Source organism: Poecilia mexicana, unplaced genomic scaffold, assembly GCF_051168715.1.
Source record: "Poecilia mexicana isolate PSO_F unplaced genomic scaffold, ASM5116871v1 scaffold_8, whole genome shotgun sequence".
Classification (NCBI taxonomy): Eukaryota; Metazoa; Chordata; class Actinopteri; order Cyprinodontiformes; family Poeciliidae; genus Poecilia; species Poecilia mexicana.
In genome coordinates this window covers 12101772-12127039 of record NW_028263377.1, presented here as the reverse complement: position 1 = coordinate 12127039, position 25268 = coordinate 12101772, and the positions used below count along the sequence as shown (strand labels likewise).

General features: G+C 39.2%; 1 protein-coding gene and 3 pseudogenes across 3 annotated transcripts; all 4 read right to left on the bottom strand.

Moving 5' to 3' along the window:
- Positions 1–3612: 3612 nt before the first annotated feature.
- LOC106931176 (immunoglobulin heavy variable 3-53 pseudogene) lies at positions 3613–4043 on the bottom strand (annotated as a pseudogene).
- A 1454-nt stretch (positions 4044–5497) lies between these two features.
- On the bottom strand, positions 5498–6012 carry LOC106931180 (immunoglobulin heavy variable 4-59 pseudogene; annotated as a pseudogene).
- A 3438-nt stretch (positions 6013–9450) lies between these two features.
- LOC148157987 (uncharacterized) lies at positions 9451–11811 on the bottom strand. 3 transcript variants are annotated; one of them, XM_088008268.1, is made up of 2 exons: positions 9917–11811; positions 9451–9852 (listed from the first exon to the last, which is right to left on the bottom strand). In XM_088008268.1, exon 1 carries the CDS (start codon positions 11673–11675, stop codon positions 10329–10331), a length of 1347 nt encoding a protein of 448 aa, XP_087864394.1. In that variant the 5' UTR covers positions 11676–11811; the 3' UTR covers positions 9451–9852; positions 9917–10328. The 3 variants fall into 3 exon arrangements, with proteins under 3 accessions (XP_087864394.1, XP_087864395.1, XP_087864393.1); XM_088008269.1 differs by having other exon boundaries at positions 9451–9843; XM_088008267.1 differs by having other exon boundaries at positions 9451–9990; positions 10060–11811.
- An 8379-nt stretch (positions 11812–20190) lies between these two features.
- On the bottom strand, positions 20191–20663 carry LOC148157986 (immunoglobulin heavy variable 4-38-2 pseudogene; annotated as a pseudogene).
- Between the last annotated feature and the right edge of the window lie 4605 nt (positions 20664–25268).

Sequence of the window (25268 nt, the reverse complement as noted above, 5' to 3'; positions counted from 1 at the left end):
TTTAACATTCACTGTATTTTTACTGTTTTTAAAGCATTTAAGAAGCAAAATACAGGAATTTGTAGTCATCACCTTTTGACAACAGGACTGTAGACAAAAAATACATAGTAGAAATTCAATCATTTCTCATTTCTTGGGATTTTGAAAATGTTGCATTGTTTTCATCTGTCCTGATCAACTAAAGAAAAAGAATAATAATTGATACTAATGAAATTGTTGTATTTGTCACCAAGTGTTGATGCAGATTCTTCAATTCTGTAAAAAAGGAAAAAGGGGAACAAAGAAGAAGTGTTTCGTAACAAACATGTTGATAAAAACCCTGAAACCAGGAAATCACTCACCACAACAGGTTTAGCAGTGTGTTCAGTTAGATTGTCACTTGTACCATCTTTTTTGTTTCACACATGGTATTTTCTGAAGCCTCAGGCGTTGCATTTGCCAGCCTCAAATCTCTTTGTAAACATGCATTTCACTTTTGGTTTGCTAAACACAACATACTAAGGAAAACACATTAAAACAAGATTAAATCTGTAAAAGCATGGTGCCTAAATGGATGCAAACTTCAAATTTGAGGCATTGCATGGTGCAGTGTTAAAGCAGGCATCCAATATAGAGACACTCCAGACCTCAGAGCAGCCATCCTGAGTCCCGTCCTCGGTTCCTTTGTCGAATGTCTTTTCTCTGCCCGCTTCCTGTCAGATTACTGTCGAATATCGACCACTAGTGTCAAACACTCCCTTTAAAAAAGCTTCCAAAGTTATTACTGTACAGATATTGGAGAGTAATAAAACCTTTTTGATATTAATAAAGAAATAATTGAAAAAAGCTTAAAACTGAGCAGATCAGCCCTTCAGATTGATCAAGTCCTCAAGTCTTTGTTCAGCATCTTCTTAATGTGTCCCTGGTTCAACACACCTGAATCAAATGGGCGAAATACCTGCTCAAATCAACATTTTTTAGTTTCTATCATTTTGTTTTATTCCTTCATCAAAAACATACTTTGATTCGTTCATGCATGATTTGAGAAATCCTGACTCTGTCATGAAAACCATTCAGGGGGGCCTAAATGGTTATTCTCACAAGCTGCCACCTATTTCCATGAAGCTCCTTCTTGGAGCTGCTGTCTTCAGGTGAGATTCCACCTCACAGAGCTCCTTTATCCCACAACATCCCCCACTCAGCTCCTCAGCAACAATTAGCAAACACCTGATGGAACTGCGAGTTTGAGATCATCGTAAAAACTACTTCTCAGTCTAGCTCTGCTGAGAATGGCTGCAAATGGCACAATGAGAAGCACTGTTGAGATGACGCTCTCAAGTGTCAGAGGGAGAAAGAGATAGTTGCCTAATTTCAAGGTGTCAAATTGTAAAGTGAAATTTCTTTTAAATCACGTTTAATATATGCAGAATTTTTATAGCAACTGATGGTAACATAGTTGCCTTGCAAATAACTAATACCACCTCTTTAACTATTTGAAAATTAATTTCAGTAGAAAATTCTATAAATTTATTTAAATTTCTATACATACTTAATTAGTTTCCTAATGATTATGTTTACAAATATCAATATGGGCCTATTAACTTACTTTAAATGTAAACAATGATAAAATCGTTTTGAGCACTTCCTCTGGTAACTGTATCAGCAGGTGTTTAGACAATGAGGGGTTTTTGTACAGCTCTGCTGCTTGTTTGTGTCACTGTGTCTAGTCTGGCACAGTAATACACAGCAGAGTCTCCAGGCTGCATATTCTGTCCGTTCAGAGTCACTGTTTTACTGGAAGTGTCTAAATCAATACTGAACTTGTTCTTCAGTGAATCTTTGTAGCTAGAGCCTCCAGTATATTTCATCCCGATCCACTCCAGTCCTTTCCCAGCAGGCTGTCTGATCCAAGCTGTCCAGTAGCCCAGAGAATAAGAGACCTGACATCTGATGGTCAGACGTTGTCCTGGCTGCACAGTCACAGAGGCTGGTTGGGTCAGCTGTTCACACTTCACACCTAGAGAGAAAAAAACATTAAAAATTGAACCACTTTTATTCAGTGTGATCAAGCTGTAAATGTTTCTTTTTCAGTGAGACTCACAGCATCCAGCAGCCAGCAGCAGCAGCAGAGCTACAGAGAACATGTTGGTGTTGAAGATGATCTGATGGGAGTTTCTCTTCTTCTGCAGTCGGCAGCACTAATTAATGTCTATGTGTTTAATTTGCATAATAATGTACAAGCCAATCAGTACGTCTGCTACATATTGAGGGGAACTTTATCCATTTTGTTCCACCAGGATACAGAACCAGTGTGCCTGAACTAGTAATACTGATTTTCTTCTAAGAGAAGTGAAGTTACACATTATATCAGTTTCCTTTGTCTGATTATGAACCCTAAATATTGTGGTTCTTTTTTCACAGGGAGGCTGGTTTTGTCAGCTGTTCATGCTTCACAAGACAATATTAAATTTAGGTTTACTAATTAAACAGTTATCAATATGTTATTTGTGATTGTGCTGTAAATGTCTGACTCAGGGAGACGTACAAGATCCAGCAGCAGCAGAGCAACGGAGAACATGTTGAAGTTTACCTCATAAGAGTTTCTCTTCTTCTGCTGCTGACAGCATGACATCTTTAAAAGAGGCAGTTTGTTCGATTTGGCCAAACTTTGCTGGGATCTGTCTGTTTGTTACAGCAGCATTTGGTAAAATTTTACCTGGATTTTATGTCGTATTAACAGAAAATATTAAAAGAATAACATCAGATTGTCTTTCAAGGAAAATATGCATTACTTATTCTTAAATGAATTTGTCTCTGTAACTGGATAAAAGAGGTTGGCCTTGTCTGTTGTTAACAGTTCATACCTGTTGGATGAAAACATAAGATTAAAATTTGAATGAGGGATAATCATCAGTAGCTATGTTTACATCCACAAAATTCATTGATCAGATTGAAATTTATTCTGATTAAATAATCCAAATGCATCATTTATTAGCAAAAGATTAATTAATCTGATCATGATGTCCATTTATATTCACCAGGTCTAACTTAGAATACAACCACTGACAAGCGTTTAATTGTAAAATTATGCTGAACATAAATACAAATGCAGTACTGATGTGTCAGCTTGACATAGACTTAACAGAATGACATGATCAGAATGAGTGTTTATTCCCTAGTTTCCATCTGTACATGGTCCTGAGGGTGAAAATCTATTTAATCCTGAATTCCTTGCAGATTATTTTCCAAGGATAAAAGTTTGCTGAGGTTCAATTCACTGAAGTCTGCCATTTCTATTGGGTAATGCTTTATTTCCGGCTTTTGCAATATTTTAAGTAATTAAAGCGTCATAATTTCAAGAAAAAACTGTTAGGATATGTATGCAGTATTTTCACAACTCATTAATTGCAGATGAATATATGAAATCTTCATGGTTGTAAAATTATGAATGTTCATAAAAGTTTTAAGAAATATTTGCAAAATTCATTAAAGTTGATGCATGCTGTAATTGCTTTAGGAATGTTTTGCACTGATCAGATTTCAAATCTTCAGAGGTCTCTGAGCTCCTCCTCTGGTGTGTTTTTCAAGTTCAGGCTGTGAGAAGTTTTTGTACGACTCTGCTGCTGGTTTGTGTCACTGTGAGTCTCTGGCACAGTAATACACAGCAGAGTCTCCAGGCTGCATATTCTGTCCGTTCAGAGTCACTGTTTTACTGGAAGTGTCTAAATCAATACTAAACTTGTTCTTCAGTGAATCTTTGTAGTGTGAGTTTCCAGTATATTTCATCCCGATCCACTCCAGTCCTTTTCCAGCAGGCTGTCTGATCCAAGCTGTGTAGACGCCCAGAGTATAAGAGACCTGACAGCTGATGGTCAGACGTTGACCTGGCTGCACAGTCACAGAGGCTGGTTGTGTCAGCTGTTCACACTTCACACCTGGGAATGAAAAAAAATTAAACATTAAGGTGGCAGTGAGAATAAATTCAGTGCTTTCATATGGTTTTGGTCTCAATGAGACTCACAGGCTCCAGCAGCCAGCAGCAGCAGCAAAGTGACAGAGAACATGTTGGTGATCTGATGGAGTTTCAAATGTGCTGCAGCTGCCAGCATCAAATCCTTTAACCAGAGCATGAAATTTGCATAATGACAAAGAGTCAGTGTGGGGAGTTTTTTCCAGACATGTTAGCTACATGAAGCATTTGCCTGATCTTTCAGTCTGTATGAAGGGATGACTGTCATTGAATTTAGTGTTGATTTAAAAAATAATAATAATAATTGTCACCATATCATTAACAGAGACAATGTTTCATTTTTTGTGTTTAACTCATTCTGATCCACATGGATTTAGTCGTCTACTATCTTCTAGTCTTTAAGTCAAATAAATATAGTGAGTTTTAGATTTTGAACTTCAATTTGTGAGTTTGTGAAAGATAAAGTTAACATAGTAAGATAACAGAGCAGCAATTAGTGATTTGCATTGTTATGAAGACGAAAGGACTTGATATATTAAGAATTTGTTCCTTCAATGTGCATTTATGTCAGATTATATTTTCTTGAAAAGTAAATTGGTTAAATTTGATCTTAATTAGTAATAAACTGATTCATTTTCAGCTGATATAAAGCATCAACATCCAGGTACTGTAAGATATGAAGAAAGAAAATATGCAATAATCTTCTGAGATCACATTGTTGATTTATATTGTGACTTCTTTATAATGACTACTGTGACTTTCAGCTGGGGAATATAAATTGTGTTCTCATCTTGATATCTCAGAAAAAGTAGCTTTTGACTTGTATTATTTTTTTCACAAGAATATTTTATATTCTACTATTTCTGTTTGTTTTTGTTTGTTTTCTTCTCCTAAGATCAAAACCCTGTTAACACTTTTCAGTGATTGTATTTGTGTTGTAACTCTGCTAACTTATAGCCAGTTGTTCATGAAATGAATCTCACATAAAAAGGAAAAACAATAAATGTACTTGAATTTATTTGCAGATTGCAGTGTCTCAAACTGCTTAATGTATGTTATATTTTCCTGAATACACAGTCTGCTCAATCTAGGAATAACACTTTGTATTTGCACCAAAACAACTAAAATTGCACTAAAGCGCAAAGAAGCAAACAGTTTAATAGGGAGCAGATAAAAATGTTATAAAATTCAACTATTGGTTCTAATTTTATGAAAGTGTGGCCACATTTTAAGCAATATTTACTAAGTTTAGTAAAATGTGGCTAAGTTAATATTGACTAAAATATTTTTGTAGTTGTGGTTGTTGCTCTGAGCAGGTTTCAAATCTTTAATGGTCAAAAGCTATGTTTACATCCATAAAATTAATTGGTCAGATTGAAGTTTATTCTGATCCAAATGGATCATTTATTAGCAAAATATTAATTAATTTGATCATGATGTGCATTTACATTCACCAGGCAATGCAACCACTGACAAGCTTTTAATTGTAAAAGGTGATAACTGGTGTAACTACTTTGGGAGGTTTTGCTCTGAATAAATTTAAAATATTCAGTGGTCTATGAGCTCCACCTCTGGTGTATTTTTCAAGTTCAGGCTGTGAGAAGTTTTTGTACAGCTCTGCTGCTTGTTTGTGTCACTGTGGTCGTATCTGGCACAGTAATACACAGCAGAGTCTCCAGGCTGCATATTATGTCCATTTAGAGTCACTGTTTTACTGGAAGTGTCTAAATCAATACTGAACTTGTTCTTCAGTGAATCTTTGTAGAGTGAGTTTCCAGTATATTTCATCCCGATCCACTCCAGTCCTTTCCCAGCAGGCTGTCTGATCCAAGCTGTCCAGTAGCTCAGATCATAAGAGACCTGACAGCTGATGGTCAGACGTTGACCTGGCTGCACAGTCGCAGAGGCTGGCTGATTCAACTGTTCACACTTCACACCTGGGAATGAAAAAAAGTAAACATTAAACTGACATTAAGAAGTCATATACTGGAATCATACATTTTTTCTCATTGAGACTCACAGGCTCCAGCAGCCAGCAGCAGCAGCAAAGCGACAGGGAGCATGTTGATGCTGAGTTTGATGGGAGTTTCTCTTGTGCTGTGGGTACAAGCATCAAATCGGTTCCTTTAACCTGAGCATTAAATTTGCATAATGACACAGAGTCAGTGTGATGTTGTTTTCAGACATGTTAGGTACATGATGTATTTCCAGCCTTTATTAATGTATGACTAATTGATTAGTGCTGATTTTAAATACATTTTGTCTTTGTATCATGAACAGAGAAAATGTTTCATTACCTTTGTGTAAATTATTCTGAAAATTGGAATTTTTCCTCTAGTGTAAGAAATAAAACATAAGAGAGGATTAACCTGATTGAATATAACACTGAAAAATCATTCTGTGGTCTTTTTAATAGCAAAATGCCTTGAATAAATTATTTGTTTTACACTTCCGATCATTTTTCCTTTAACGTTTCAGTCCGGCTTGCTGTATGCTGAATCATCAGATAGCAAAGATCGGCCATGTAAATATGGTCATGACTCATGACCTTTCAGAGCTCATGTCCTATGATATTAATCTTGATTTATTTTCTGTTCAGTTAAATTCATGTAAGCTTCAACATGTAGTTTTAACACTGAACAATATTTAAAATGCATTTTCTATTAAAGTCAATGAAGGAGAAGTAACATATTTATTTGTGGAAAACAAATAAAGCATTTGACTGTGTCTGGTGTCTTTTTCAATTAACAATGTGCTGTTTTACTTCATTCTACTGAACTCCTGTGGTCTGACCTTCTTGAATTTATCTCATTATTTGCTTGCCTATTATATTTTCTTTTAATTGTAAATTATCTCAGTCTTTAAGCACACCTTTTTTCTATCCAACAAAAACACTATTCCTATTTTATGTTACTTCAGATTGAATATACTATGCAACAGTAATCTAAAACATTTGCAATTAATGTTACATTGGTGTTGTTTGGTGGCAGGATGACGAATACTATTTAAGCAAAGACTCACAGTTCAATAGTAAATTGATGAAAGATATAGTAAAAGCCAAATCTGACTTTTACCTAAAGTTTTATCAAATATTCACACAGGTGAAAAAAATTCAAGACTCTTTTATGAAAAAGTCTTAGTTTATTTGTGGTCTTAAAGCGCCTCCTCTGGTCACTCAATAATAATACAACTGTTTAGGCTCTTAGGCGTTGAAAAATGTATCTAGTCTACAGAATCATATCTGTTCAATAAATTAGGATATTATTGAGAACTTCATTTATTTCAGTAGCTCTATCACAAAGTTAAACACAATATATAGATTAACTGACTGATGCCTAAATGCCTTTTTGTTTCTCTTAATTATGATGATTTTCTGCTAACAGCTAATGAAAACATAACATCTAAGATTAGATTATTACATCAGACCAAAAAAGATTAATTAAAAATTATCATTTTTAAAACAAGCATGTTCCATACCTGTAAAAAAGAATCACTGCACGTATATGGTAATTTATTGAATATGACTGTATGGTCAAGGGTCAGCAATTTAAAGAGGGTTGTGAACTTTTCGCATATCTTTTTTTATGTTCTAGTTGGCTTGCCAACACCTGTGGTACTAACACAGACAAAAATGTGTTTTCTAATCATTTCAAAGCTGTATTGAAATAAAACTTAAGAATAAAAATACATAACTTTTATCATGTTTGTGTGTTTGAGCTAAAATCTTTTTGTTCTTTTTCTCTTTTGGTGTCTGAAGAACAGAGATATTGTTTGCACAAGTAGAGATTGAATTTTGGGAGATAGAGAACTGAGAGGCTTAAGTAGTGGTTTATCCTGGTTTTAAATGTTTTGTGAGGTCAGTCATTGTTTCACAGATCTTACAGAGGCTACTTTTAGAGGGGAGTTGGAGTATGCACAGGTGGCAGGCCAGGCAATGGCCAGGCTAAGGAGTTTCTGAACCTCATCCATTTTACTACACATTTTTCAGCTGTTTGCTGTGTTACCGTCAATGACATCTAGAGGCCCTCTTTATGTGACAACTCTCTCTTGTGTTTCAGGTACCTGCAGGTGAGATGTGTTGCAGCTAGTCAAGCACTCAATAAAGACCTCCATCCCAGATGTGTCCCTTTTTTCCCTGGGCCTTGATGTGAAGTGAACTTGTCTGTCTGGTGTACACTTTTGACAACTTAGTGTGAGGAATTAAGAGAATAGCTAAGAAATTGTATTTTGTTCAGAGTAGAAGCTGCTCGTGCCATTTTTGCTCCACACCTTTTTCTCCTGTTTTTGTAGATAGTCTGGGAGATCAGCCTTTGTTTCTTTTAAGTTTACTTCAAGAAGTGATATTTTGTTTTACAGTTGACAGGGTATTTTTTCATTATTATTATTTTGGCCTCAAAGTCCTTGAAGCATAAAACTTCCCTGGGTGTTTTTGTTGTGTTTCTCTTGTGCTTGCTATTTCACTGAAGTTGCAAAATTTACTGTACTTTCTGCTGTCATCAACTGCATAGTGGGTTCTTGTGTTACAGCCAGTGCCAGAAATGATCTTTTGCTGTCTTGGGGTGGAGTTGTAACAGATGAAGAGAGGAGCTGAGGAATGCATCTGTTGAACCACATGTTGATGGATTCCTGAAAACCAGGAAATCTCAAACCACAATAGCAGTATATTTGTACCTCTTTTGTCTCTAGCTCAGACATTCAGAGAAGGAAAGCAAGCTAATTTGTTCTTGCTCATCAAGATTTTAATAAAATTCATAATATATTTTTACTTGATTATAAATACATTTCAAGTTTTGTTTTTATAGTAGATGTGATAGAATGTATGATACTGAACGTATATTTTCTTCAAGAAATGTGATATTTTTTACATTATTGTAGTTTGCATTGTTTTTCTAAGATCTAAACTAAGTAAACACTTTCCGTTGACTGTACTGCTTTTAGAGCTAGTTGTTTGTGAGATTGTCACTTAAAAATGTGGCGACACTAGATGGTAGTTCGGGTTTTGTGGGATTTTAGTTCTAATAGGTTGCTCAACAACGCCACCCTGGGAATTTCACCCAGGGAATATTACCTCTCGTCGGAGGCACACAGGTTCGGTTATGCAGGGATTTAAAACATCTGAGACAGTTCACAGTTATAAAAGTAGTTTTATTAAATTCTCTTTTTTAAAAAATGTTTTTAAAAATGACACAATAAATCAAAATAAGTCAAAAGAAAATAAAAAAACTGCAGCAGCTGAGGTTACCGGCCGGAGGGGGGCGCTATGGGGACGACCTCCACCAAACACAGCAAACCAAAAAAAAAAAACCTTTTAACACCAGACGCAGTGAGACACCCCAAACTCAAAAATCACAGCACACAGACGAGGAGGACACCGTCACCACACCAACACCGCCACCGGGCCTCAGCAACTGCAAACAAAAACAGACAGTTAACCAATATAATAATCTCAAAAAGAATAATATCAGCCCTGACTAAATAAAGAACAAAAAAAAAAGGCTGTAGACAAAATAAGTAAAAGAAATAGAAAACAGATAATACAAGTTAAAACATCAGGCCCAGGCGTGGTCCTCTTGCCGCACCGCAGCGAGAGGTGAAATGGGCGCGCTGACGCCACACCCCAAACACCGCTTTAATGAGGGCGGATAACGCCACAGTCCAACTTTAAAAACAATTGTGCCGAAATCCGGGAGATAAACGTAGACAGGAGCAGAGCAGGTCCGGAAAACGGATGCAGACAGAGCAGATCCGGGAAACGAACGTAGACAGAGCAGATCCGGGAAACGAACGTAGACAGAGCAGATCCGGGAAACGAACGTAGACAGAGCAGATCCGGGAAACGAACGTAGACAGAGCAGATCCGGGAAACGAACGTAGACAGAGCAGCAATGGTCCAACTGTGGGGACTACAAACAGATTAGTCACTAAAACTAAAAGAAAGCGGAGCCTAGATGGGTGTTAATTTCTTACCTGCCGATCCACAAACACGCACACACACACACTCGCAGACCGAGGAAGAGGAGCGCAGCGCTGAGGCGTTTTACCTATAATCACACTTTAATTTAGATTTTCTGACCACGATCAGCTAAAGTGCAGGGAGAGAGAACACCTACCACCAGATCGTCAGCACAACATGCACCAGCCAGCAATTTGTTGCTTTCCGCTGCCAGATTCCACCGGACACAAACCACACAGTGGGAGCACAAAGACGACACATGCTGAATGAGCGCTGCAGCTCCCTTATATACACCACGCCCACCTAAGAACCGGAACTCCTCACCTGGAAACTATTTGTAGAATTACATACATTTCTATACCACTACATTCTACCCCCCCTTCTTGCATCGTCGACCCGACGATGGCCAATTCAAAACTGGAACTATCAGATCCAAGGTCTAAAAGCTGATACACTTGACATGGATGCAGAAGAGCCTCCAGGAAGAGCATCTCCTGCTGGCCGTGGGAGATGGTACACATTAGAATGTTGTCCAGCAGTTTGTCGTTTGGAACGACGTAAGGCCACTGGCTCAGGACAGCTGACAGGTGGAACAGTCACAGATGTAGAGGGTTCAGCGGATACAACTGGTTCACATGGTGACCCTGGTTCCTGGGATGCAGCTTGAGGCTGTGATCTACTAGAAGGTAAGTCAGAAGCAACCACCAGGGGTTGCTGTTCACAAACAAACAGATCATAATCAAATGGGCCATTATCCTCAGACAGTCCTTCTTCTACAGAAGGCAAGTTGTGAGGAGGAATGTGATCAGGAGGAACAACACCAACCACAGGCTTCAGCATGGTACGGTGTACCTGTCTTACTTTAGTCTGGTCATTCATAGGTGCAATGGTATAAACAGAGCCATCGTCCTTTGGTGCCCTCAACACTTTATACTTGACAGAGCTCCATCGGTCCCTGGTCTTATGAGGCCCCCTAGCAGTAAAGTCACGCAAAAACACAAATTGACCTTCTTTTAATGGCAGATGTTTCACCTGAGTCTCATGGGCCTGCCTTCGGCGATCTGCAGCATGTTTCAGGTGCTCTCTAGCCCCATCAAAGGCTACCTGCAAACGAGCTTGATGCTCTTGAACCCACTCATGGACAGAACCACCAACTGGACTCTCAACTCTACCCAACAGGAAATCTAGGGGCAGTCTAGGTTCCTGACCAAACATTAAAAGGAAAGGTGACTCTCCAGTAGATTGGTGAGGAGTTGTATTATAACAATAAAGAACCTGGGGCAAACAGGCATGCCAATCTCTCTTCCGAGACACAGGCAGCGTCCTTAACAGATTGTGCAGCGTCCGATTAAAACGCTCACATTGGCCATTTCCTTCTGGGTGATATGGAGTGGTGCGTGATTTTACAATACCATACAAGCTACACAGCTGCTGGATAAGTGAGCTCTCAAAGTTACGACCCTGGTCGGAGTGCAACCGAGCTGGAACACCAAACTTATAAAACCATTCAGACACCAAAACCTTAGCCACAGTGGCCGCTCGCTGATCCCGTGTGGGGACAGCAACAGTATATTTACTAAAAACATCTGTCAAGACCAAAACATTTTCTAAGCCATTCTGAGTGGGCTCTAAGGTGGTATAATCAATAGCCAAAATTTCATTAGGACGTGATGCTAATAAATGTCCCATGTTACCATAAGCTTTAGGGTGGACATCCTTTGCCACCTGGCACCTCTCACAAGCCTGGCACCATTGGGCCACATCAGAGGCCATATGAGGCCAGTAACACCGGGACCGTAAGAGCGCCAAAGTTCGCTCCACTCCCTGGTGACCATGTTCTTCATGAACTTGGGTCAGAACATCCTTAATTAGCACACTTGGTAACACCAACTGAAACACAACATCACCACCGTCGGACCTAAATACCTTTCGATAGAGAACTCCATCTCTCTCGACAAACCGGTTCCACTGTCGAAGCAGAACCAACGTGGATGAAGACAGCTGGGCTCGCTCCTCTCGACTAGGATGCTGTCCTTTCTTCCAAAACACCAACACGTCCTGTAAAACAGGATCCGCCTGCTGCAAAGCACAAAGTTCAGCTGTAGTATGCTGTGGCAAAACTGCAACGACTGCTTGGGTTGCCTCAACTGTTTCAAACCCCAAAGCTTCCTGCAATGCTCTAGGCATAGCTGTACCCGGAAGCATGACTTTCACATCTGGTAGGTCAGGTGGATGCTGGCGAGAAAGCGCATCAGCATTGGTGTTACTCCGACCTGACCGGTACTTGATCTCAAAATCAAAAGATGCTAGCTGAGCAGCCCACCTCTGTTCAGTGGCAGCCAATTTAGCGGTGGACAGATGACTGAGAGGGTTGTTATCAGTGTAGACAATACATTTGTTCCCCAACAGATACTCTCTAAACTTGTCAGTCATGGCCCACTTAAGGGCCAGAAACTCAAGCTTCATGGAGCTGTAATTTGCCATGTTTCGCTCTGTGGGTCTCAAGCCTCGACTGGCATAAGCAATCGGTCTCACCTTGCCTCCTTGCATCTGAGAGAGGACTGCTCCCAGGCCACCATGGCTGGCATCAACCTCCAGGATAAATGGCTGAGTGAAATCTGCATAGGCTAACACTGGTGTTGTTGTTAGCTTAGCCTTCAGGATTTCAAAGCTCTTTTGACACTCAGTCCAACATGCAGCAAGTCCACAATCTGATTTCTTACCAGCTTTGGCACCAGCACACTGAGCCACAACTCTATGCAAAGGAGCTGCCAGTTTTGCAAAACCTTCCACAAAACGACGGTAATAACTGGCAAAGCCAAGGAATGACCGAAGTTCTGAAGCTTTAGCGGGAGTTGGCCAGTTAGCTACAACTTCAACTTTACTAGGATCTGTGGCAACCCCTTCACCAGAGATCACATGTCCTAAATAACGTACCTCTTTTTGAAAAAAGGAACATTTACTGAGCTTTGCCTTAAGCCCCTGTTGTAGAAGTCGATCCAGCACCACCTTCAAGCGCTCCAGATGTTGATCCACACTTGAAGAGAAAACAACAATGTCATCAAGATATAACAAAACAGACTGGCACTGTTGATCCCCAAAAATCCGCTGCATTAACCGTTGGAAGGTACTAGGCGCATTGCAGAGCCCAAAAGGCATCCGGTTCCATTCAAACAGCCCAAAGGGAGTACAAAAGGCAGTTTTTGGACGATCTGCCTCCACAACTGGAACCTGATTATACCCACTAGCCAAATCAAGGGTGGAAAACCAACATGCACCAGACAAGGCATCCAATGACTCTTCTATTCGTGGGAGAGGAAAAGAGTCTTTTCGGGTCTTGCTATTTAACTGTCTATAGTCAACACACATCCGAATACTTCCATCTTTCTTTCTCACTAATACTATTGGAGAAGCATACGGGCTGCTACTCTCTCTAATGATCTGTGAAGTCAGCAATTGGTTGATATGGTCCTTCACCACCTCATAATCAGAAGGGGGAATACGCCTATAGCGTTGTTTAACTGGGACATCGTCAACCAAAGGAATGTCATGAGCTATCAGACTAGTACAGCCCAGGTCACCATCATGAGATGAGAAAACTGTCATGTACTGATGGAGCAATGATCTCACCTGACCTTGTTCTTCCACAGACAAAGACGACAAATCCAAGTCCTTCACCTGCTGTTGCACACCAACTGAAGCCGTCTGGCACCCCATCCTGGCTACTTTTGCTGGGACTTCAGTAATTCCTGCCGGGAGACTCACCACATTAACAACATTCAGTGTGCCAACAACAGTGCGAGGGTATAACACCACTTCAGTCAAACCAACATTAATAATGGGCACATAAGCTGTACCCCTGATTACTGGAACCAAGGCAGGGGAAGCAAGCAAACCAGAAGGCAATCCGGACTCTAAGGGTTCAAACAGAGCAGTAGAGCCTGAGTACCCATCAGAACATGTGGCAGCCACAATTTTCATGACTCCACCAGGAATCCGACAGCCCTTTTTACCCCTGACCTTAACCCTTCCAGGACTATGAGGCTCTTGTAAGGAGGCAGACTGACACTGCTGCAGTGCCTGCATGACGGACTGAGGGGTCTCAGAAACACCAGGCACAGAAGACCAAGCTACACCATGCAGCCCAAACAGTTCCTGATAACACTTCCTGATCACATTCATCCCCAAAACACCTGGGACCTTAGTTGGGAGCTCACCACAAGGGTCCTGAACAACCAAAACACCACAGTGGGGAATCAATTTGCCACAGAGTTGTACATCAAGTTCTAAATAGCCAATATAAGGAATCTTAAGACCATTGGCAGCTCTAAGCTCCAACCAATGACACGAATGGAGACGCTCCAAACCCCAAGACTCCATATGCTGACGAAAAAAGCTTTCAGAGACCGTGGACACCATTGAACCAGTATCCACTAAACATGCGACTGTTACACCACCCATGATTACATCTGCATGAGGACAAGCTGAGATCAATTTAGAAGCACCCAAACTCCCAATAACGGCTTGTGAGCCAGTAGCACCCCCACCTAAACTGTGGCTCTGCAGTTCGGTGGGAACTAGTTTTCCGCCGCTGAAGCAGAATGGGGCCGAGTAGCTGAATCTGACTGAACTTGGGTTCGACGAGGGGCACGCACCCCATCACACTCTCGTGCAAAATGACCAGGCTGATTACACCGCCTACAGATAACTGGACCAGCAAAGGGTGGACGGTTAGTACGACGGAAATTCTGCAACTGAGAAATGCTCTCACTAAGCTGTTGGAGCTGCTCTTGCTGACGCTTTAGCATTTCCCTCATCTGACTCATTTCTGTTGCTGATGTCAAAGAAGCTACCTGAGGACCACCATGAGCCCCATACTGGACACCATAAACTGAAGGAACCGACTGACTACGGCTTCTCACAGGATGAGGTACCCCTTCGCGCTCCCACTGTATTGCTGCAGTCCTAACATCAAGCAAAGTGCTGTCCGGCCTCGTGCGCACCAGCTGCTTCAGCTCACGACGCAGGGAACCATCCAACACCTGCTCAACAAACTGATCTCTTAGCAGCGTCTCAGAATTCAACATACCAGCAGGTGCGCGTTGCTTTACCTTCTCCATAAGACCCATTAATGCGAGGGAGAACTCCTGAAGACTCTCCCCCTCTTGTTGTCCTCTGGAAAAGAAGGCCTCTTGGAGAGCAACATATGACTCTGAGCAGCCATACAATTCTTGTAAGATTTCAAACACTTTAGCAGGGTCCTCTCTCTCTGCACTAGAGCGATACTTTATTTCATTCCTAGCCTCTCCATCCAAATGATCGAACAGGAAAAATGCTTGGTCAGCAACAGATAGATGTCGCGCTCTCATACACACCTTTGCTTCCTCCATCCACTCACTCAATCCTATGCCTGTCCTTCCTCTAAAGATGGGACATTTCCTATCCCTAGGCACAAAAATCAGTCTCTCTGCTACAGGGAGACTAGGCGTAGGAGGGGCATTAGCCGATGCCGAAGAAGTGGACGGTTGAGCACCCAAGCTAGCCTGACCCTGTCGCAACTGCTCGTTGTCAGCTCTTAAGCTTGCTACCAGGTCCTTAAGTTCCTGAATTTCTTCTTCCATTATAGCAAGCTTATGATTACTGCAGGGCAAAAAAAAAAACAACCTAAGGTTAAACTATTAAGACCTCACCCACCACTTTGAAGCTCTACATGGAACCACTGCTGCTCTGTTTCTGGATCGGTCAATCTGCACAAAAAGAAAAAAAGGGAAAAAAAAGAAAAAAAAAATACACAAACACAAATATTGAAAAACACAAACACTGGTCTCAGATGTTCATAAAAAGCATAATCCTGCCAACAACGCCAAAAATGTGGCGACACTAGATGGTAGTTCGGGTTTTGTGGGATTTTAGTTCTAATAGGTTGCTCAACAACGCCACCCTGGGAATTTCACCCAGGGAATATTACCTCTCGTCGGAGGCACACAGGTTCGGTTATGCAGGGATTTAAAACATCTGAGACAGTTCACAGTTATAAAAGTAGTTTTATTAAATTCTCTTTTTTTAAAAATGTTTTTAAAAATGACACAATAAATCAAAATAAGTCAAAAGAAAATAAAAAAACTGCAGCAGCTGAGGTTACCGGCCGGAGGGGGGCGCTATGGGGACGACCTCCACCAAACACAGCAAACCAAAAAAAAAACCTTTTAACACCAGACGCAGTGAGACACCCCAAACTCAAAAATCACAGCACACAGACGAGGAGGACACCGTCACCACACCAACACCGCCACCGGGCCTCAGCAACTGCAAACAAAAACAGACAGTTAACCAATATAATAATCTCAAAAAGAATAATATCAGCCCTGACTAAATAAAGAACAAAAAAAAAAGGCTGTAGACAAAATAAGTAAAAGAAATAGAAAACAGATAATACAAGTTAAAACATCAGGCCCAGGCGTGGTCCTCTTGCCGCACCGCAGCGAGAGGTGAAATGGGCGCGCTGACGCCACACCCCAAACACCGCTTTAATGAGGGCGGATAACGCCACAGTCCAACTTTAAAAACAATTGTGCCGAAATCCGGGAGATAAACGTAGACAGGAGCAGAGCAGGTCCGGAAAACGGATGCAGACAGAGCAGATCCGGGAAACGAACGTAGACAGAGCAGATCCGGGAAACGAACGTAGACAGAGCAGATCCGGGAAACGAACGTAGACAGAGCAGATCCGGGAAACGAACGTAGACAGAGCAGATCCGGGAAACGAACGTAGACAGAGCAAATCCGGGAAACGAACGTAGACAGAGCAAATCCGGGAAACGAACGTAGACAGAGCAGATCCGGGAAACGAACGTAGACAGAGCAGATCCGGGAAACGAACGTAGACAGAGCAGATCCGGGAAACGAACGTAGACAGAGCAGCAATGGTCCAACTGTGGGGACTACAAACAGATTAGTCACTAAAACTAAAAGAAAGCGGAGCCTAGATGGGTGTTAATTTCTTACCTGCCGATCCACAAACACGCACACACACACACTCGCAGACCGAGGAAGAGGAGCGCAGCGCTGAGGCGTTTTACCTATAATCACACTTTAATTTAGATTTTCTGACCACGATCAGCTAAAGTGCAGGGAGAGAGAACACCTACCACCAGATCGTCAGCACAACATGCACCAGCCAGCAATTTGTTGCTTTCCGCTGCCAGATTCCACCGGACACAAACCACACAGTGGGAGCACAAAGACGACACATGCTGAATGAGCGCTGCAGCTCCCTTATATACACCACGCCCACCTAAGAACCGGAACTCCTCACCTGGAAACTATTTGTAGAATTACATACATTTCTATACCACTACAAAAAGAAAAACAATAAATGTATCAAGTTGCCTGATCTATAGCATATTCTTCTGAATTAGAATATGCTATAGATCTGTGTGAGAATAATACCCTTTGTGTGTGTGTGTATATATATATATATATATATATATATATATATATATATATATATATATATATATATATATATATATAGCAAAACAACATTGAAATTGCATTAAGGCAAAAGAAAAAACTGTTTATATATGTATGTAGTATAAAGGTTTGATCATTGCAGATGAAACCTTATAACACCTCGGTCTAATTTTATAAAAACTTAGCAACATGTTTTGCAAAATTTGTTATGTTTAGTAAACGCAGTGAGGTTATTGAAGACTAAATATTTCAAAACTTGTTGCTCTGAGCAGGTTTCAAATCTTCAATGGTCAAAGAGCTCCTCCTGGTGTGTTTTTCATGTCGAGGCTCTGAAGAGTTTTTGTACAGCTCTGCTGCTTTTTTGTATCGTTGTGTGTCGTTGTTCCATCTGGCACAGTAATAGACAGCAGAGTCACCGGGCTGCATGTTCTGTCCATGCAGAGTTCCTGCTTCACTAGAGCCTTCTAAGCTTATACTGAATTTGTTCTTCAGTGAATCTTGGTAGAATGTGTACCAAAAACTTTTCATCCCAATCCACTCCAGTCCTTTTCCAGAAGACTGTCTGACCCAAGCCAGATAGTAGCTGGAGAAAGAATAAGAGACCTGACATGTGATGGTCAGAGTTTGGCCTGGCTGCACAGTCAAAGAGGCCGGCTGTGTCAGCTGTTCACACTTCACCCCTGTGGATAAAAGAATACATTCATTCAACTGACAATATGAATAAATTTATTGTGCCCATACCGTTTTTTGTGTTTTGTTTTGTTTTTTTTGTTAGTGAGACTCACAGGATGCAGCAACCAGCAGCAGCAACAGAGCTACAGGCAACATGTTGGTGTTGAAAGTGGTGGGAGTTCCTCTTCTCCTAGAACTGACAGCATCAGAGGAAGTTTTTAAGCAGAAAGTTAGTTTGCATAATTAACAACCAGTCTATTTTTTTTTTTTTTTTTTTGACAAACCAATGTGACAGTTCCGCACCACTGAACTTATGAAGTTAAAACTGAACTGATTGTGTGATCGTAAAACAATAAAATATTTTGTTTTTAAAACTTTTGTTCTGGCTTTAAGTCTTAAAGAGTTCATATTTTTCTCATAACTCAAGGCACTTCTGGTTTTTAGAGTAGCATTTCATATTAACAGGAAATGATTTTCCCTTCTAAACAGTATTTTTATTCCCTATTAAAAATATCCATATTTTCTTCAGACTTGTTTCAAATTCCAAAACTGTGCACAATAGCTTTGAGGCATGAAAAATATTATAAATGTGTGTCACCACTGTTTTTGGAAAAGATAAGACTTATATTTAATTATGATTTTTAATCAGGATTAAAATAATATCTTAATTAATTAGAAGTTTCTAATGAATTGATTGCAATTAATTAAATTTTGAATCAAATAGCAATATTAAACATAAAATCAGGAATATTATTTTAAATGAGAAAACCTGCAAGTATCAGCAGGAATGAAAAATGTAATGAGTTTGTTAGGAGTAGTGATGATTATAAAGTTGAACAGGTGCTAGGAGGAAGGACATGTGCTAATGCTCCTTTGTGCACCAACGATGCTTCAGTCTGTCACTAAAGGAGCCCTAATGTGACAATAGTTTATTTGTTATGAACTACAGTGATTCTCAAAATAAATAAGAAACTTACTTGCATTGCTTAATTGTTTGTTTTTTATTTTTATTTAGTTTTTTTTGTTGTTAATTGTGCTTCACATTTGTAGTTTTGTGGTGACATTTCTTCTTACATTACAAGGGACCATAATCAAACTTTTGTTTGCTCAAACATTTAAGTTTTTCTGACCCAGTTTCCTTGTACATTGTTCTATATCTCAAAATTTTGCAATAGTTTTTGAACTGTGAAATGCTAAACATTTTAATCAGGAGAACCTCGATCACTAATAAAGTCAACTTTTAAGTATTTTATGTGGATGTCTTTCCTGTCCACCATATGGTAGCTAATCAGGAAATAATATCTGTTTAAATGTGGTTTGTTCGCTTTAATTGATTTATTTGCTGTTTTTCATATATTTGTTAAATTAAAACGTTTTATTTTAGTTTGTTGTGTGTTGAATTATGTGAGTCTCAAGTGTCAGCCATTTGAAGAGAGTCCTAAACCTTTCATTAATTGTCTTCTTAGTTGAGTGGTGTGTTTTTTTGTTATTTATGGTTGTTTATTTTGATTTGTTCATCTTCTGTTTGGCATGACACGTTTTTTTTAGTTCTTGACTTACAGCTGTGGAGCAAAGGTAGGGCATATTATGTCAAAAATCTAATTCACTGGATGTATTTAAATGTCATAATTTAAGGGTAAAATGTATATAAGCCACTCAACAATCTAATTTCAGTGTTAGTTAAAGTCAGTATGCAGTTTTCATAATTACATAACATTCTGTGACACAAGAAATAAATAGTTTTGTCACAAAGTAATACGAAGGGCCTATAGCAGTGGCCAGCATCCTGCATGTTTTAGTTCTCTCCCTGGTGGTAGTAACAACCTTTTCAGCATGTCGGTGTTCATCTTAGACCTTCTAATGAGCCATCATTTGATCCATGTGCGCTAAACCAGGGAGAGAACTGAAACATGCAGGTTGCCAGCCCTCAAGGACCGACCTTGGGAACCACTGGCCTATAGCATTACAAAAAAAAAAGACCATGTTGAAAAATCAATGTATAATAGGTCAAATAATTGCAGAATCTACCTGATAGCTATTTGTTTTAAACATTTTCCAAAGCTGTGTAAAACATTTCCTTTTAAATATATTCATTTAATTGTCTAAAAGCGCCTCCTCTGGTCAATAGTTGTAGAGCAGGTGTTCAGGTCGTGAGGGGTTTTTGTACAGCTCTGCTGCTTGTTTGTGTCACTGTGTCTAGTCTGGCACAGTAATACACAGCAGAGTCTCCAGGCTGCATATTCTGTCCATTCAGAGTCACTGTTTTACTGGAAGTGTCTAAATCAATACTAAACTTGTTCTTCAGTGAATCTTTGTAGTATGAGCTTCCAGTGTCTTTCATCCCGATCCACTCCAATCCTTTCCCAGCAGGCTGTCTGATCCAAGCTGTCCAGTAGCCCAGAGAATAAGAGACCTGACATCTGATGGTCAGACGTTGTCCTGGCTGCACAGTCACAGAGGCTGGCTGTGTCAGCTGTTCACACTTTACACCTAGAGAGAAAAAACATTAAAAATTGAACCACTTTTATTCAGTGTGATCAAGCTGTAAATGTTTCTTTTTCAGTGAGACTCACAGCATCCAGCAGCCAGCAGCAGCAGCAGAGCTACAGAGAACATGTTGGTGTTGAAGATGATCTGATGGGAGTTTCTCTTCTTCTGCAGTCGGCAGCACTAATTAATGTCTATGTGTTTAATTTGCATAATAATGTACAAGCCAATCAATATGTCTGCTACATATTGAGGGGAACTTTATCCATTTTGTTCCACCAGGATAATGAACCAGTGTGTCTGAACCAATAATGCTGATTTTCTTCTAAGAGAAGTGAAGTTACACATTATATCAGTTTCCTTTGTCTGATTATGAACCCTAAATATTGTGGTTCTTTTTTCACAGAGAGGCTGGTTTTGTCAGCTGTTCATGCTTCACAAGGCAATATTAAATTTTGGTTTACTATTTAAATGGTTTTGTGATCCTGCTGTAAATATCTGACTCAGGGAGACGTACAAGATCCAGCAGCAGCAGAGCTACAGAGAACAAGTTGAAGTTTATCTCATAAGAGTTTCTTTTCTTCTACTCCTGACAGCATGACGTCTTTAAAAGAGGCAGTTTGTTCGATTTGGCCAAACTTTGCTGGGATCTATCTGTTCGTTACAGCAGCATTTGGTAAGATTTTATCTGGATTTTATGTCGTTTTAACAGAAAATATTAAACGATTAACATCAGCTTGTCTTTCAATGAAAATTCACATTACTTATTCTTAAATTCTTAAATTCCTTGCAGATTATTTTCCAAGGATAAAAGTTTGCTGAGGTTCAATTCACTGAAGTCTGCCATCTCTATTGGGTAATGCTTTATTTCCGGCTTTTGCCATATTTTAAGTAATTAAAACATCACAGTTTCAAGAAAAAACTGTTAGGATATGTATGCAGTATTTTCACAACTCATTAATTGCAGATGAAAATATAAAATGTTCATGGTTGTAAAAGTATGAATATTCATAAAAGTTTTAAGAAATATTTGCAAAATTCATTAAAGTTGATGCATGCTGTAATTGCTTTAGGAATGTTTTGCACTGATCAGATTTCAAATCTTCAGTGGTCTCTGAACTCCTCCTCTGGTGTGTTTTTCAAGTTCAGGCTGTGAGAGGTTTTTGTAAGGCTCTGCTGCTTGTTTGTGTCACTGTGGTCGCATCTGCCACAGTAATACACAGCAGAATCATCCGGCTGCATATTCTGTCCTTTCAGAGTCACTGTTTTACTGGAAGTGTCTAAGTCAATACTAAACTTGTTCTTGAGGGAATCTTTGTAGAGTGAGTTTCCAGTAAATTTCATCCCAATCCACTCCAGTCCTTTTCCAGCAGGCTGTCTGATCCAAGCTGTGTAGATGCTCAGAGAATAAGAGACCTGACAGCTGATGGTCAGACGTTGACCTGGCTGCACAGTTTGAGAAGCTGGCTGTGTCAGCTTCTGACACTTCACACCTGGGAATGAAAAAAAATTAAACATTAAGGTGGCAGTGAGAATAAATTCAGTGCTTTCATATGGTTTTGGTCTCAATGAGACTCACAGGCTCCAGCAGCCAGCAGCAGCAGCAAAGTGACAGAGAACATGTTGGTGATCTGATGGAGTTTCAAATGTGCTGCAGCTGCCAGCATCAAATCCTTTAACCAGAGCACGAAATTTGCATAATGACAAAGAGTCAGTGTGGGGAGTTTTTTCAGACATGTTAGCTACATGAAGTATTTACCTGATCTTTCAGTCTGTATGAAGGGATGACTGTCATTGAATTTAGTGTTGATTTAAAAAATAATAATAATAATTGTCACCATATCATTAACAGAAACAATATTTTATTTTTTGTGTTTAACTCATTCTGACTCATTCTGAGAAGTGAAGTTACACCTTACATCAGTTTCCTTTGTCTGATAATGAACACTAAATATTGTGGTTCTTTTTTCACAAAGAGTCTGGTTTTGTCAGCTGTTTATGCTTCATATCTATGGAGGACAATATTAGATGTAGGTTTACTATTTAAATGGTTATTAGTATGTTTTTGTGATCCTGCTGTAAACATCTGACTCAGGGAGACGTAAAAGATCCAGCAGCTGCAGAGCTGCAGAGAACATGTTGAAGTTTATCTCATAAGAGTTTCTCCTCTTCTGCTGCTGACAGCATGACGTCTTTAAATGGGTTTGATTTGTGTAATGCATAGTTTTGACCAAACTTTGCGGGGAAATATATCTGTTCATTACAGCATTTGACAAAGTTATTCCTGGATTTTATGTAGTTATAAAATAAAATATTAAAATATTACCATCAGCTTGTCTTTCAAGGAAAATGCACATTACTTATTCTTAAATTAATTTCTCTTATAGATGGATAAAAGAGGTTGGCCTTGTCCGTTAACACTTCATATCTGTTGGGTGAAAATGTTACATTAAAATTTGAATGAGGAATAATCATCAGTAGCTATGTTTACATCCACGAAATCCATTGATCAGATTGAAATTTATTCTGATCCAAATGCATAATTTATTAGCAAAAGATTAATTCATCTGATCATGATGTCCATTTATATTCACCAGACTTAACTTAGAATACAACCACTGACAAGCGTTTAATTGTAAAATTCCCCCAAAAAAACAAAAGATGAAGTTTCTTCTGTCTGTGCTGAACATAAAAACAAATGCAGTGCCGATATGTCAGCTTGACATATAGGGTTCACAAAATGACATGATCAGAACAAGTGTTTATTTCCTGATTTCCACCATTCCTATTATCACAATTTATTTAATCCTGAATCTCTTGCCGATTATTTTTCCAAGGATGTAATTTTGCTGAGGTTTGATTCTCTGAGGACTTCTATCAGGTGATACTTTACTTCTGGCTTTTATGTATCACTCACCTTTCTCTCACCTTGTTTTCCAAACTACATGAAGAAAAGAATCGGACTAATTAAAGTTAAAAGTGAGACAAATAGATAATCTGCCCAATGCAAGATCACACAATTTGTATTTGTGATGGATGATCATTAAAACTGCCAGAAACAAATATGTATTGACTATTTTAACAGGTCATTAATTGCAGATGGTTGTAATGTTATGAATACTCATAAAAGCTCCACATTATTTGCAAAAATGTAAAAGGTGATAAATACTGTAACTACTTTGGGAGGTTTTGCTCTGAATAAATTTTAAATCTTCAGTGGTCTATGAGCTCCTCCTCTGGTGTATTTTTCAAGTTCAGGCTGTGAGGTTTTTGTATGGCTCTGCTGCTTGTTTGTGTCACTGTGGGGCGTCTGGCACAGTAATACACAGCAGAGTCTCCAGGCTGCATATTCTGTCCATTTAGAGTCACTGTTTTACTGGAAGTGTCTAAGTCAATACTGAATTTGTTCTGAAGTGAATCTTTGAAGTACACATTTCCATAACTATCTTTCATCCCGATCCACTCCAGTCCTTTCCCAGCAGGCTGTCTGATCCAAGCTGTGTAGCTGCCCAGATCATAAGAGACTTGACAGCTGATGGTCAGACGTTGACCTGGCTGCACAGTCACAGAGGCTGGCTGATTCAACTGTTCACACTTCACACCTGGGAATGAAAAAAAGTAAACATTAAACTGACATTAAGAATACATATACTGGAATCATACAGTTTTTCTCATTGAGACTCACAGGCTCCAGCAGCCAGCAGCAGCAGCAAAGTGACAGGGAGCATGTTGATGCTGAGTTTGATGGGAGTTTCTCTTGTGCTGTGGGTACAAGCATCAAATCGGTTCCTTTAACCTGAGCATTAAATTTGCATAATGACACAGAGTCCTTGTGGGATGTTAGGTACATAATGTATTTGCCTGCTCTTTCAGCCTGTGTTAATGTATGACTCTAATCGATAAGTATTGATTTTAAATAAATTTTTTCTTTGCATCATCTTGCTATATGCTGAATTATCAGCAAAGATCGACTCTGTAAAGATGGTCATGACCTTTCAGAGCTCATGTCCTACCATATAAAACTTGATTTATTTTCCATTCATACAAGCTTCAACATGTAGCTTTACACTGAACAATATTTAAAATGTATCAAAGTCAATGAAGGAGCTGTAGCATATTTATTTGTGGAAAACAAATAAAGCATTTGACTGTGTCTGGTGTCTTTTTCAATTACCAATGTGTTGTTTTACTTCATTCTACTGAATTTCTGTTCAGTAACCTTTCTTGAATTTCTGACCTTTCTTAAATTTATCTTAGTATTTGCTTGTCAGTTTTACTTTAGTTAAACTGTAAATTATCTCAGTCTTTAAGCACACCTTTTTTCTACCCAACAAAAACAATATTCCTACTTTATGTTACTTCAGATTGAATATACTATGCAACAGTAATCTACAACATTTGTAATTTGTGTCGTTTGGTGGCAGGATGACTAATACTATTTAAGCAAAGACTCACAGTTCAATAGTAAATTGATGAAAGATGAAGTAATACCAAAATTTAAGTTTTACCTAAAATTTTATCAAATATTCACACTGACGTGAAACAAATTCAAGATGTATATGAAAAAGTCATAGTTTATTTGTGGTCTTTGAGCGCCTCCTCTGGTCATTCATTAATAATACAGCTGTTTAGGCTCTGAGGCGTTGAAAAATGAGTCTAATCTACAGAATCATGTCCGTTCAATAAATTATAATATCATTGAAAAGCTCATTTATTTCAGTAACTCCATCACCA

Bases quoted from the DNA above. Each gene is read 5' to 3' on its own strand.
- LOC148157987 (XM_088008268.1), bottom strand. From the start codon at position 11,675: ATGGCCTCTGATGTGGCCCAATGGTGCCAGGCTTGTGAGAGGTGCCAG.